At 38.6% G+C, this 15,075-nt stretch overlaps 1 protein-coding gene across 1 annotated transcript in view; it reads left to right on the top strand.

Annotated features, from left to right (window-relative positions):
• Positions 1–15,075, top strand: part of LOC144013535 (heparan-sulfate 6-O-sulfotransferase 3-B-like) — a 17,430-nt gene extending 2,355 nt beyond the window's left edge. Inside the window, exon 2 of the mRNA XM_077512537.1 lies at positions 13,854–15,075. Within this exon, the coding sequence (XP_077368663.1) occupies positions 13,854–14,592 (739 nt within the window). The 3' untranslated portion in view covers positions 14,593–15,075. The remainder of the gene's footprint in view (positions 1–13,853) is intronic.

Here is a 15,075-nt window from a genome sequence, read left to right as displayed (position 1 = left end):
GGCCACATGGAGGAAAATGTATTACTAAGTGGGCCGAATCGGTAAACGAATGGTAGGCCTATATAACTTAAACTTAATTATATGCAGTTTTTTTGTGATTTTTGGGCCAGCCCTAAATTACAGCGCTCAATTGTAATCTATTGTTTTAAAAAATAAAAAATAAAACATGAAAATGAAACGCGGCAACACTTTGCCTGTATGAGTTCCAGATGTGTTAAATCTACCTGTTTTGCATATATATGATATATATAGTTCCCAGAATGCATTGTGTGGCACAGTTAATTAAGTTATAAAGATGTTAATCTCTGTCATATGTATTTATGTTACCAGCAATTGAATTTGTCTCGTACTTAACACGTTGATGTTGATCTATGATTTAAAAAAAAAAAAAAACTTTTTTTTTTTTTTTTTTTTAAACAAACGATAACTTTAAGTTGTGTGTAAAATAATGACTTCCAGGGCGATTCCGTGTGCACGTTACATTACTCATCTGAGCACTGTTTGCGAAATTACAAATTTATATATTTGATTGTGGCTGGCTGCTTAATTGGTCCAACATTACAATTTTTTTTTACTTTCCAAAGTCATCTTGCGGGCCGGATTAAACCCCTTTGCCGGCCTTATCCGGCCCGCGGGCCGTATGTTTGACACCCCTAGCCTAAATCATCTCCTCATTATGCAAATGGTTCATATTTTTGTGTTTCCTGAAAAATCAGAAAAAATGACTTTAGCAATTAGGCGTGAAAGGCGTGAAAATGCTTTAAACTGACACGTCACACACGGCGCAAAGCAAATCAAGATGAACTACTAAAACACTTGACACATTTTATATTGTTGCCCCGGCCGCCTGCAGGCCTCCAAGCAAACTGTTCAAGAAGCCAGCTCATCTGCAGGTCTGTTTCAATTCACTGTAATTACAGAAGCCAAAGAATTAAGCCCCGCAGAGTAAATCACTTAAGCGGGGCCGGGTGCTCTGAGGTGTGCCGTCTGCGTGTTAAAGGTTCCGAAAGCAAATCTCCATATGTTCCTAAGAGCGTTAAAGAGGAACTATAAAAGGAGGTCAGTGCTTTCAAGAGTGCTTCCTTTCAAGAATCCATTAACCAGCCTTCAGACAACCATCCGATTGAATTTGATGCTCTTTGAATCAAGGCAGAATCAACACTCCATAAGTCGATAGATGTCAATTTGACATAATGGACTGTACTCGTTTACACTGGCACTGTGTGTTCTCTAAATGGCAGTTGCCTCACTAAGTGGCCAGCTTGGGAATTCCTCAAGAAAAAAAAAAAAACACTATTCTCTAATTTTAACGACACTGCCCACAGTGTTGAAATGCACTCATTGAATCTGCAATATGATTTGTTGCTTTTGATCCTTTGAATGTTTGAAAAAGGAACGGTATCAGACTGGAGGAACGACTGGTAAGCTTTTGAAAAGAAATATGACGGCTCTTGCAAATCTATATCAGACACTTATTGCTTAACGGCTAGCTGGTAGCCACACATTAACACTGACAACAGACGCCATACTGTATGTCAGCGTCAGCGTAATTAATTAAGACTTTTTAAGCGTCATTAGTGAGCAATTGAACATGATATCAGGGTGACGTGTGATATTGGTGGCAACAGTCTGTGATGGCAATAGAAACTGGCTCCAACTTCAGTCGGGAAGACGAGACGAGACAAGGCAGCCGTCACGCCACCACACGCTGCTGGGAACAACTTCAAAATAAGAGTAGAAAGGCAGTGATGTCCATCTATTCTTTATTAATAAGCTAACGTTTATCTTTAAATTGGCCTTCTCACCACGTTACCGTAAGTGTTGCTGCGGCTGGCTTGATTGTCTTCCGAACGCTGCATGCCAACTAAACAGATACTCTCTGAACATTTTTTTTTTTTTTAAATTGAGGTACTTGAATTACTCAAGGACTTGTTTCATCCCTAATTATAATTGTGTATATTTGACATTGTACTGTACTTAAAATACACTAGTGTAATCTTATAATCTACGTTGTAGTTTATCCTAAAGGATTTTGATGGGCTTGAGGTCAGGGATTTTAACTCATTCACTCCCAGCCATTATCACTGAAGGAACCCACTTCACTCAATGTTTTACTGGATTTTGACTGATTTTGCAAGGCCCACAGAATATTCTGTTCTAATGCTATAAAAACACGAAACCTACTAAAAGAAAGATTAGTCTCTTCTTTCATCAGCAATAAAAAAAAAATTATTTCTATCTGTTTCCGTTGTGCAACAATTAGCATTAGACTATAGCTAAGTTTCAGCAATATGCACATTCCTGGTGAAAACTGACAAAAAGAGCTTGTTGAAACATTGCTCTGGCTGATCTCTTATACTCTGCTGCCATCTGTTGGCCGTTTTTGTAATAACTATCATTGCTTCAACCGTTCTCTTCAGTTCAGACCCGGCAGGGGTGGCGAGATCGGGTCCTCGAGGGCCGCAGTCCTGCTGGTTTTGGATATTTCCCTTCTTCAACACAGCTGATTCATGATCAGCTCATCAGCAAGCTCTGCAGAAACCTGATAACGACCCTGTTAATTGGAATCAGCTGCACTTTGAGTAGGGAAATCTGCAAAACCTGCAGGACACCGGCCCTCGAGGAACGCAGTTTGCCACCCCTGGTTCAGAGGCTGCATCAAAGCCTTTTGTATGCGCTAGCATAAAAAAAAACAAAAAACATAACAAACAAACATAAATACATCTTTGGTACACCATTAAATAGAAATTATTTATGTTTTTGGGAGCAAAAGGGTAAGTCAACCCAACATTTTTTGCTTCACAATAATATGTTGTATGTGCCCTCACCAGTCCAAATACAACATAATAATGTGAGTTGAGCAGTAAAATGCACCCATTTTGATCCATCTCAAGGGGTGGCCATTTCCTTGTGCTGCTTTATTCATATTCCACAAACACAATATTAATCTGAATACCATGTTTAGACTAAGGGGCTGCTCTACTATTTTCAAGAACATTTCTGGGTTGACTTGCCCTTTAAGTGCTTCCATACTTAGCCCCGCCCCTTGATGGATGACTGCATGATTACGAGGTGCGTCTCAGTATTTCCATCCAAGCAATATCGGTTATGTTGGTGTAAATACACTTTTAAAAGCAAATTAAATAATCTAACAAACTTTGTTTTACATGTTGTTCCCATGGAAGTGACTAATTTAATGATTTCAAGACTGGAAACGGACTCGGTAACTGACAACAGTTCCTGCTTGCCACAAACAGCTCAAGATAGCAAATTTTGCACTTTATAGCTCTGTCTTTTGAAACGTAGACATTTGAGTTCAGTTCTTACTCACTGCTGCTTCGGAGAGAGTTTACAGCATATGCTGTGATTAGTCACCTTTTGTGGGTTGATAGGTGTACAGTACCTGACACCACAGTTTATTTTAGGCATTTCTGAGAGGTCCTGGAGCTGCATTGTTAGTGTGCGTGTCTCTTCACACTAATAACTCTTTTTTTTTTTTCCAGCCAGCCAGTAGTGGGGACCAAAATTCTCAAAAAAATAAAAAAATAAAAAAATAAATTTTTTTTAAAAAAAAGACGGGATTGATGTTGTACTATGTTACCAGTTCGGTCATTGTTTTCTAAAGTAAAAACAGTTGTTTACAAATGTCTTATTTTGATTAAACACAGAAGATAATCAGTCTTCTTTGCGCTACAAAATGATTTCTTCTTCCTGGAGTGATAATTGAACTGAGAAAGTCAATATATACCATTTCCAAACATTGGCAATTCGTAATAATTTAGGTTTATTTTATTCCCATTACTAGTCTTGAACAAAATTTGAATCTGCTCATTGTTGGAATTTAAGCCATTATTATTTTTTTCTGTTGTTGTTGTGGTGGTTTTGAGTGAAAAACATCTCTCTGGCAAGTTATCATTATTTCTGGGGCTCTGCAAGGATTTATGTAAGGTTATTGTGTTAAAATTACATTTTAAAAATGAGTGTTAAGTAGGATGTGGGGTGAGTTGTTTGTTTTTTTAATGGTAGTTACCCTTGGACATTGTGACACTGAGCCAGGTCTTGTGTCGTTGTGAGAAATGTAAGATATTCAGAGGATCTTGGTAATCTCCACACTCCTTAGAGGGATTAGGGGCACTCAAAGTCAGATTTTATTATACATGGGCAGAAGAAGGGGGAGATTAATTCACAAATCCAGTTGAATAGATTGAAGTTCCCAGTCTTTATTTTAATATTTTTACTAACATTTGGAAAGAATGTATTCTCCCACCATACTGTAATGTGAGATATATAAAATGTTGGTTATGAGCTAGAGTAATGATGCATTTTCGCACCGAAGCACAAAATGCACCTCATTCCGGCAGCCTTTGAGAAATCCCGTTATTCGCGTAGGCTGAGGTGACCTTTACTGACTGCAGCTTCCCATTTCTTCTTCCTATATCTACACTATATAGACATGGAGGACATCTAGGCAGACACCTCACACGGATGCAAGATTAAGATGTGAAGCAAAGGTTAAGGCTAAGACTCTAAAGCTACATAAGCCAGCAGGGTGATGTTGAGTGTAGATTTCCTGAATGCTATGCGTCTAACGTGTGTTAAAAAGAGACAAATTCACTCTGGGAATGCAAGGAATATACAATCCCCCCTCAAACACATACTCTGTCACTTTTCCAGTGGTGCAATTTTATTTGTCTTGACTGCAGTCCCTCATGTAGTCACCTAGTTTTTACCACAGCAAATTCATCACACTTATATACGTGCATTCCCAGACAGTCCCTCTTTTCTTCTTCCTTTTTTTTTTTTCCCCTAGACCATCTGGTCCAAAATAGCACCTTGTACTATATGACAAGAATGAAGAGTGTCTCTGCCTTCATTGCCCACATGGGTTATGTTTCAAAGTGGAGAGAGGGCTATTAAGTGCTGAAAAATTGTGTGATTGTTGTTCCTCACTATTAGTTACTTAAAGTTCTCCGCGCACGTCTAACATCTAAGACCAATCCAATCTATTTGTTGGGCATGAAAAAACATTCGGCATTGGAAATTCTTTTTCATGATCACGACTAGAGCTGTCAAAATTAATGGATAAGTAATCAATTATCAAATTAATCGACAACTGCTTCAACAATTGAGTAATTGTTTGGAGATTTTTTATTTATTTATTTATTTAAAATTGTCCAAATCCTCTGATTTGAGCACAAACAGTAAATGTTCACTCATTTCTGTCGTCCTTCGTGAAAGAAGACTGATTATCTTCTGTGTTTAACCAAAATAAGACATTTGCGAACATCTGTTTTTACTTTGATTTGATTTGATTTATTGAACATATAAACAAGCAAACAGCAGAAAAACAGAAATTAAAAAGAAAAGAAAACCCCAATAAAATCATCAATCAATCAATCAATCAATCACAGTTTACATGTTCAAAAGGGAGTAGGAAGAAGTTAAAATCTAGTCCTACCCCTTTTACTTTATATATTTTTTTTACCAGCAATATATTTATTGACATTTTTCCAAAGAGAAAAAGAAACAACGACCTTCAACAACTTACAAAAAAAGAGAGAGATTATTCTCATGACATAGAAATTGTCCAGAGTATTGTCCAACATCAAGACTGCCCTTGATTCTATCTTAGAAAACTATCATTACATACATAAAAAAGGGCACAACAAATGACAAATACTACCTGAGTACAAAATTACATGAAAACAAACAAACCCAGTGAGCAAGATGAATAATCTGGCAGTAGGCAGAGGTGGCGCAGTAGCTTGTATAGTCCATTGATCGTTCATGAGGAACAGGTGCGGTAGTGGAGGGAACACCCACCAATGACTTGGGTGCTGGAAAAAGAAAAAAACAGAGGCCTGAGAGTCGAACCATGACAGCGTTATAGCGAGGGAATACTTTATTTTTTAAAAGATGTCCTCCTTTTTGACCTTATGGAAGTGGCCAGCTAGTTAGCTATTATATGTTTTGAAAATGTATCAAGTAATAAGTACAGATACTGTTTTTAAAATGTAACGGATAAAAGTAAAAAGTATTCTAAAATATACTCAGTGAATTACAAAGTACTGGAAAAAACTACTCAAGTACAGTTCGTTACTTCCCATCTCTGTCAACAAGTGATGACGCGTCTCTTGAATGCAAATGTATCCTTCAGCAAAGTCCTTTTTTTCCTCTCATTGTTTTCTTCTTGCAGTCTTCTTCTGTCAAGTATGGTCTGTTTTTAATTATAAGCCAAAGATAAGGAACACATGCTGATGATTATTTGCTCCTCGCTGAAGTGAGGTCCCATGAGGTACAGAGCCTGAGGCACGGCACCAGCCAGAATTAAGTGTCTTTCTGACCTTCAAAAAGGCTCAGTAGCTTCCCTATTGAAATAGTCAAAACTATTTACATATTTTGGCTATCTTTAAAGAATATTTTGAAGTTGCAATCCCTGCAGGTGGCACGGTGGGTGAGGGGTTAGCGCATTGTCATTACAGTGCTGAGGTTGAGGGTTTGAACCTTCCTTTGAGGAGTTTGCATGTTCTCCACATCCTTGTGGGTTTTTTTCCCCCCCAAAAAAATGATTTCATATAATATAAATATTCTATCTATTTCAAGCAGGGTTTTTGTCAAGTTTCCCTTGTTACTGGAGAGAGCAAGTTGTAGTAAACAAAGCGTTTTTGTTTTTGTCACGTCTGCCGGTAATTCTCCCCCCCCCCCCCCCCCCGGAGACGACTTTGCGCAAACATCTTGAACAGGTTTGCTCTAAGTGTGACAGTGCTAATCAACACCCTGACTTTACGCGCAATCTTGTCTTTACATGTCACCTCTCCCGTTACGGCAGGCAGACAGTGTGTGTTTAATAAATTGAAAGAAAGATCACATGAAGCATCACATTGCACTTTCCATTTGAAGAGGATAAGCTAGATGAGTTGAGGTCAAGCCTTTTAGTGTGCTTTGCTTGGTGTCCTCGATCCAATGCTGAGTGAACAAATTAACAAGGCAAATATTGATCATTTGCTGTTCGTTGCCTTTGCTCTCTTTTTTTTTAAAGGCAGTCCACATCGTGCAGTTGTGGCTAGTGTTGTTCCGATACCGATACTGGTATCGGCAGAAGTGCCGATACTGCATTAAAACAGTGGTATCGGTATCGGTGACTACTCACAAGTCACATGCCGATACCATTAATTTCAAGGCTAATATAGGATTTTGGATGCAGCATCTTGTGTCTTGATCGTGCACGACATTCACTGATATGTGACATGTTCACTGCAAACCGATCTAAGATATCCTATTGGCCCTTGAATGCTCTGAACCAATGGCAGGACAGCTTTTTCATGTTGAGGAAAAAAAACCTTAGGTATCGGTACTGCAAAGCTGGGTATCGGAATCGGTATCGGAGGCCAAAAAACGGTATCGGAACAACACTAGTTGTGGCAGAGGGAAAGGCCGATGCATTGTGTAACCCTTTCACCTTAAGCCACGTGAAATATTAAACACTTTATAAGGAATCGAATAAATCTTGAAATATTAAATAGCCTAAATCATTTTTCAAATGATGAAAGAGGGTTTTTTTTTTTTTTTTTTTGAGTGGAGAGCATGCAGGCTGCTTTGATATACTTCAAAGATCACCTTTTGTCTAAGATGCAGATTTGATTAATTAATTGTATTAATTTTGCTGTTTTTATTGTTGTAATAAAATAATTTAGCGTTTGTTGTGTGCAGTGTGGGCTGGTCGATATGTTCTGATACAGTTACTAGTAACTTGTTAAAAATGGACTTAGCAACATAATCCAAACACCATAATATTAAAGTAATGTAACTTGACCACTCTGATTTATTTTTGGATTACCCCAATACTAAATATGCTAATGAAGACAAAATAAATTAAATATCGCTACAATATATATTTGTCTGGTCTTTTCGTTCTGAGACAAGCTCACCGCTTGTTTACTGTAATACAGTATAGCGATTATATAATTATAGATAGACATAATGATGGATGGATTGATTGATTGATTGATTGATTGATTGATGGGTTTTTGGGTTTTTGGGTTAATGTGTTGATTGATTGGTACAAGAACATTTGAAACAATTGCTTATTTGCATGAGTTAGGCTGTCCCTGAATGAAACACTTCACATTGATAGATAGATAGATAGATAGATAGATAGATAGATAGATGACGATATGCGACGACGTCGTCCACTGCACAAAAATGACACAAGTTTAGCCAATTTTATTGCTAATATTACGTTTAAACAGTAAATATGTGGGTAGTTTTTGATGGAAGAGTAACATCTGACTTATGTTAACGGTGCAGCGGGCTACCAGCTAGCTCCGCCGTAGGCTAAACTACGGCCAGAATTGACTCATTTCCTCTGTGTTGCTTTTAGATTGGCCGTGTTTGGAAGACATTACACAGGCAATTCACCTGCCTCTCCTTGATAAGACATCCGTTAGCGCTTAGCAACGACTGTGTATGTTGTGGAGTTGGGGCTATACGTATTGTGAATTTATTCAATCGTTGCGCTTGAGGGCTCAAATAAACAACCGGGCCAGTGGCATCACTCTCTCCACATGGAAATTATAATCCAGCAAAAATTGGCCATTTTTAATAAATGTACCTGTAATCTGACATGTTTTATTTTTTGTAAATGTAAGGGAATATAATTACGTTTTTTTGTGTTCTTAACACGTAATGCCTGCACATGTATATAGTCAGTTACCAAAAATACAAACCTATTTTTGACTCTTTTGTTTAAAATTGGACATATTATGGAAAATTGATTGCTTATGTACAAACATTCGATTTTTCTGGTGTGTCTACCGAGCCACTGCTTTCATGGACTGTTTTAAATTGTAAAAATATCCAATCTAGTATATCTCTGTCAATTGTAAAATGCCTTTAATATACTGCCACACCATATTTGTAGATAAGCTATTAAACTGACATTATTGAATTATTTGTTTGACTTCAGTGAGGCACTGTTTTGTGAAGTCAAGCTCAGAAAAGCTTTTCATTTTTTGCTCTCTTGGCTCAGAAAACATGTTGTTGAGCCAGCATGCTTTATACTCTCACTTACTGGTGCAGAATGTGTTGACTGATGTTTGTTTTCATTATGTCTTCAAACATTTTTCACTTCTTTTCTATCCACATGTCATCTCCTCGAATGTCCATGCAGTATTTAAAAAAAGATCCAATTGTAACAGTGCTAATATAAACAACTTTATATATTAATGTAAATTACACAATGTTTATTGTTTTTGTATTTACAGTTTTTTTACGTCACGATTTTGCAGGAATTCACTCTTAAGTCTACAGATATTTTTTACAGGTGTAGTCATGGTGCCATAAATGAAAAGGCAAAAAAAAAACAAGGCCTCATAATAAATCCATTCTTATTGACCGTCATCGTTTGACCCAGCCTTTATCCCTTGTGCAAAAAGTGGAACTTAGTGACATTTGCTACTATCATAGCAATAGGTGAAGATGAAAGTGTCAGGAAAGTATTGCAAGGTTCTTTATTGATCCAGTTGGCTTGCGGTCATCATCTTTAGACAGCTGATATTAGCACAAGGAAGTGAAGCCTAAGCTCTTTCCCAACAAGTGCAGTGTGTTTGTGTGTGTGCATGTGTGTCCATATTAGTATAGTCCATAATTCATTTTGCCTTGGCTATTTTTGGTTTCTACTGTATATAAATCATTTGCAACCATCACCTTGCACCACAAACTAAAAGCTAGGGGTGTTAAAAAAAAAAAAAATCGATTCGGCGATATATCGCGATACTACATCGCGCGATTCTCGAATCGATTCAATAATAGGCAAAATCGATTTTTTTTTTTTTTTTTTTTTTTTTAGGATTCACACCTTAAGCATGGAAGAATGTTATATGAACGGAACATTAAGCCTTAATATTTTATTTTAATGCTGTTTAAACATGAAACAGATTACAACCTCTATAAGACTGAAATTTCAGATAAATAAATAATACATTTTCATATAAATCTTACACTCTACAAGCTTACTGATTAGTATTTTCTAAATTTGAATGAAAAAAATCGCAACAATCGACTTAGAAATTCGTATCGGGATTAATCGGTATCGAATCGAATCGTGACCTGTGAATCGTGATACAAATCGAATCGTCAGGTACGAGGCAATTCACACCCCTACTAAAAGCTGTTTCCAATATTTTACCTTGACAGGAAAGATAATCAAATAGGGTAATATCACCAGTATAGATGGTGTTTTTATTTTCTGATCTGTCGCTGAGTCTGACTCACTATTTTTATTTTTTACAATGCACAGTTCAACGAGTTTGCGCGCGCTGCTTTAGGCCTACCCATGTTTTATGGAAAAATGTTTGGATGCTGGATTGCTGGTTTTTATGAAGACTTAAGAAAAAAAAAAGAGGCGATTTGAGGCACCTGTGTGCAGCGATGGAAGCTCAGTTAAATTAACAAGTCTGTCCATTGGCAAAAATTCCTGACTGCCCGGCAAAATTCGCTGCGGCCTCGCACCTTTTTGCGAGTCTTAATTGCCACTATATTTGACACAAACAAAAGTGCAACCATGAGCATGAAAAACAACAAAACATGTACAACATTTTTGTAACATTTTTTTTAACATGCAATAGTTGCAACAAAAAATGAATTAACCTCATGAGGTAAAGTGCGTTCTTCCAACTATCAAAAATGGAAAAAAAAAATCAAAATAATAATAACAGAATTACAATTATTTAAAAAACACAATGAAAACATAAATAATTCAATAATAAACATTCCAATAACAAATGCAGTAACGAAAATTTGCATGAGACTTCATGGTACATGTTTCTAAATGCTCTGCAGTGCGTGCACATTTAGACCAGGCATGCCGCTTGGTGGTAAACCAGAAAAGCTGCTAACAAAAACATTTTTGCCATCCAGCATAATAAACAGACCATTTACATATACATATGACTGTTATAATAAAAATGCAAGTAAATTAATGTAAAAAATTGGGATACATATGTATCGCGATACGTATCGTATTGTGAGGTTGTTGGCGATACCCCGTCCTACTGAAAACTACAATCACAATAACAAACACATTAAGTATACATATTTTAATGATATTAATATTTAATAATAAATAAACACCTCTTACAACATCAATCAATCTCATTAAATGTTGTCCTTGGGCTAGTGAATACAGCTGAGCATATGGCATTTGATTTATATATTGTGTTTGATATGGGTTGCTAAATTGGAGACATTTTATCAAACTAGATTAGAAATGTGGCAGGCCTGAATTTCTTACAGAAAGATCACACGTTTGAATTCCTTAGAATAAAATGAAAATAGTGTCGATTCTTAATTATGTATTTTGTTGTGTTTTTGGCTGACAGCCACACTGTGATTTGCATCTATACAAGGAAGGACATCATGTGCTGGAAAGAGACGCGTCAAGCTTTTCAATGGGTCTTTTTCTCCCCCCCCCCCCTCACAATGTCTCTGAATGTGAAGTACTTTGTTTTGCTGTTGCCTGAAAACTCACAAGAGGTAATCTGCAGGATGACACGTGCAACCTTTCTTCTGGTTTCTGCCACTGATAAACATAAGGTCACCCGATCTTTGTGTACAATTTCTATTTCCTTTTTAAGTATGTTGTTTGGAAAAATACTGAGTGCTGACTCCTTGCGTCACCTCAGCTGTGCTTTGGTAATCACTCGACTCAACTGAATAATGGAGGCTGAGTTCAAAAACGATATAGCCTTGCAGAGTTCATCTTTTACAGAGATGAACTCTGGAGGAGGTAGATTGCGTGATCAGCTGAAGGAAATGACAAACAACCGGCAGCGGCAATCCAACTTCATTGCCGAGCCCTTAGAAACACAATTTCTTCACATTGCGCCCGTCCCCAACACCCGCATGCACTCACACTCTTTAACTGCTGACATTTGAAGCATTCTTGCCATCTCAAAATAACATTTTTGACATGTTTACCGCAATTCATGCTGAGGAGGCGAGGTGCACGATTTGATTTATAGTGCAGCACTACCGTATTCAAACTGTTGTACTGTTGGTGATGGAATACGACAGTGACAAGTTTTGTATCAATTCCAAATGAATGACAACTTGTGTTTTCAAAATATGCACACACACAAAACTGCAGCATTGCACTTGGCATGCAGTTCGCCATTTGCGTACTTTGACGATGGTGCTTGACTGTGTCTGTCTCCAAAATGAAAGGACATTTTCTCAGAAAACAAGCTACATCCTTTGTTCGACTGAACTCAATAGAAAGAAACGGAATACAAGAGGCACTTCTTCAGAGAAAGAGATCTGCTAATGCAGTAAAACCTGAAAGCAGCAACATTCGAGTGACGCAGTTGTTGCGCGCTATCTAAGAGAGCAAGCAAATAAGCACTCGCTCACCTCTCTTTCTCTCAACGTTTCACTGGCATAAGCTCTTTCAAATTGGCTCCTGTCCTAAACTTGCATTTGTATATGAGCTGTCATTTAATTTAATTCATGTTAGACTCATTTTACTTATCCCGCTCAGGGGGCGAACGTTTGCGAGTGTTTGCGGAGTTCATCAGGGTTCGTTCAAGGTGGCAACGTTCGCTAAATGTAAAATGCAACAAAATTTATTTGACAAGGACTAATTCATATACTCTACATATATAATTTATCTCTCAAATGCAGCTATTGCTTGTACTCCATTCACTGATCTACTAAACACAAACAATGGTAAATCGAGGAAGTGGGTACTGTAATAATCTAAAGCCAGCTACACACATATCAACGTTTAATACACTGAAGAAACTTACTTAAAAAAAATTCTCGCAAGGATTTACACTCACTTCAACTAAGTAAATTCTACTGCTCAATATCAAGCACATCACATTAATTAATTAATTAATTAATTAATTAATTAACATTTACATGCAACTAAGATTGACTACATGTAGGAAATATTAAGTAACTCTTACTAAACATTAGGTGTGTGCCAAAAAAAATTTGATTCATAAAAGAATCGATATTCTCATTTATTAAGATTCAGAATTGATATTTAATTTCCAAAAATCAATTTTATTTAAATTAGAAATGAAGACGAAAGGAAAAAGGCAGTTGTAGCCCACATGCTTACAATACAAAATTAATAAATGTTGAAAAAAAAAAAAAGACACTTCAATGTCTCTATTTGCCATTTTGTCTTGCAAAGCAGACTGGAGTAGCACCACCCGCGACCCTTGTGAGGAATAAGCGGTCAAGAAAATGGATGGATGGATGGATGGAAGGATGGATGGATGGATGGATGGATGGAGTACAAACAGTAGTGGCAGGATGCCTTTCATCAAACTAGTGATGGGCATCACAGTTCTTTTAGGTGAACTGAATCACTAGAAAGAGTTCTTAAAAGAACCGTTCAAAAGATTCGTTCACCGAATCGTTTGTGAACCGGAAATGGCAACACACTCATTCACTGAATCATTCTTGAGCCGGAAATGGCAACACGTTTACCCACTGACTCGTTCACTCACTGATCCGTTTACGACTTCGTGAACGGGAGGCTTCCTCAGTGACTCGTTCCTGAACACCAATAGTGAGGCTGCATGTGTAGTAAAATCCCGCCCACGTCTGACGCTAGCTTCTGATTGGTCGTTCGCGAGGACTGACGGCATGAGCGTGGCTGCTCTCAAATGAACTGAGAAAAGAACAAATCACTGACAAGAAGTGACCCGTTCACTCACGTTCACTGAAAAGATTCGTGCTAAAGAACGAATCGGTCTTGGGTGACACAACACATCAAACACAAACATCAGAAACTGTTGCTTGATGCCACACACTTCATCTTGGCCTTTCTGTTTTCCTCGCAGGAACTTCTACTACATCACCATGCTACGTGACCCCGTGTCACGCTACCTCAGCGAGTGGAAGCACGTACAACGTGGCGCCACCTGGAAAACCGCCCTCCACATGTGCGACGGCCGCCCGCCCACTCAGGACGAACTTCCGGCCTGCTACAGCGGCGACGACTGGACCGGCGTGAGCCTGGCAGACTTCATGAATTGCCCCTCCAACCTCGCCAACAACCGGCAGGTGCGCATGCTGGCTGACCTCAGCCTCGTGGGCTGCTACAACGTGTCGTCCATGAACGAGCTGGAACGAGGCCGCGTGCTGCTCGCCAGCGCCAAGGCCAACCTGCGTCACATGGCCTTCTACGGTCTGACCGAGTACCAGCGAAAGACGCAGCACTTATTCGAGCGGACGTTCAACCTGCGTTTCATTCGGCCCTTCACGCAGATCAACAGCACGCGCGCTGCCAGCGTGGGGATCAACAAGAAGGCGCAGTGGCGCATCGAGGGGCTGAACGCCCTCGACGTGGAGCTCTACGAGTACGCCAAGGAGCTTTTCCTGCAGCGCTATCAGTACAGCCGCCAAAAGCAGCGTCAAGAGGAGCGTCTCCGGCGGCGAAAGGAGAGGCAAAGTCTGCACAGGACCTACCTGGCGGAGTTGCTGAGATTAGGAGGAGACGAGGAAGAGGACGAGCAGGAGGAGGACGTGAAGGTGCTTGCCACGACGGAGGACTATAACAGTCAGGTGGTGCGATGGTGAGGAGGAAGCAACATGAACCAAACAGACTCCCGTTCCACTCGCCGCCGTTTACTGTCAATCTGCCAAATTCTGTTATCCGCTAGTCCTTCAATTGTTGGCTGGCCGAAAAGGTGTCTTAATATTTATGATGGATGTATTTGTAAGATTTTGTATGTGTTGTTTCTTATGGCTATTTTCGACTGCAGTTGTAAAATGCATTTAATGTTTATGAGCAAAGTAGAATGTTTCATACATTTGGCTACAATTGTCAAATCTGATGCAGCAGTTTTGGGAAATTCATAAATGGGCTTTAAGGATCTTCTGTGTAATGTTCTAGCGCTGTGTTGACCATTAAATTACCGTGCTTACTTTGTGGCTAGGTCAGAAAAATCAAGGCACAGACTTGGCTGTAGTTTTTCTTTTCTCCTACTCATTGACCTCCACTAATGAAATGCAACCAATGCTATTCCTTAGCGGAAATTGTGTCAATAAATATATACAGCA

Source organism: Festucalex cinctus, chromosome 2, assembly GCF_051991245.1.
Source record: "Festucalex cinctus isolate MCC-2025b chromosome 2, RoL_Fcin_1.0, whole genome shotgun sequence".
NCBI lineage: Eukaryota > Metazoa > Chordata > Actinopteri > Syngnathiformes > Syngnathidae > Festucalex > Festucalex cinctus.
The sequence above is the reverse complement of the archived record's forward strand: the minus strand, read 5'-3'. Positions and strand labels throughout refer to the sequence as shown.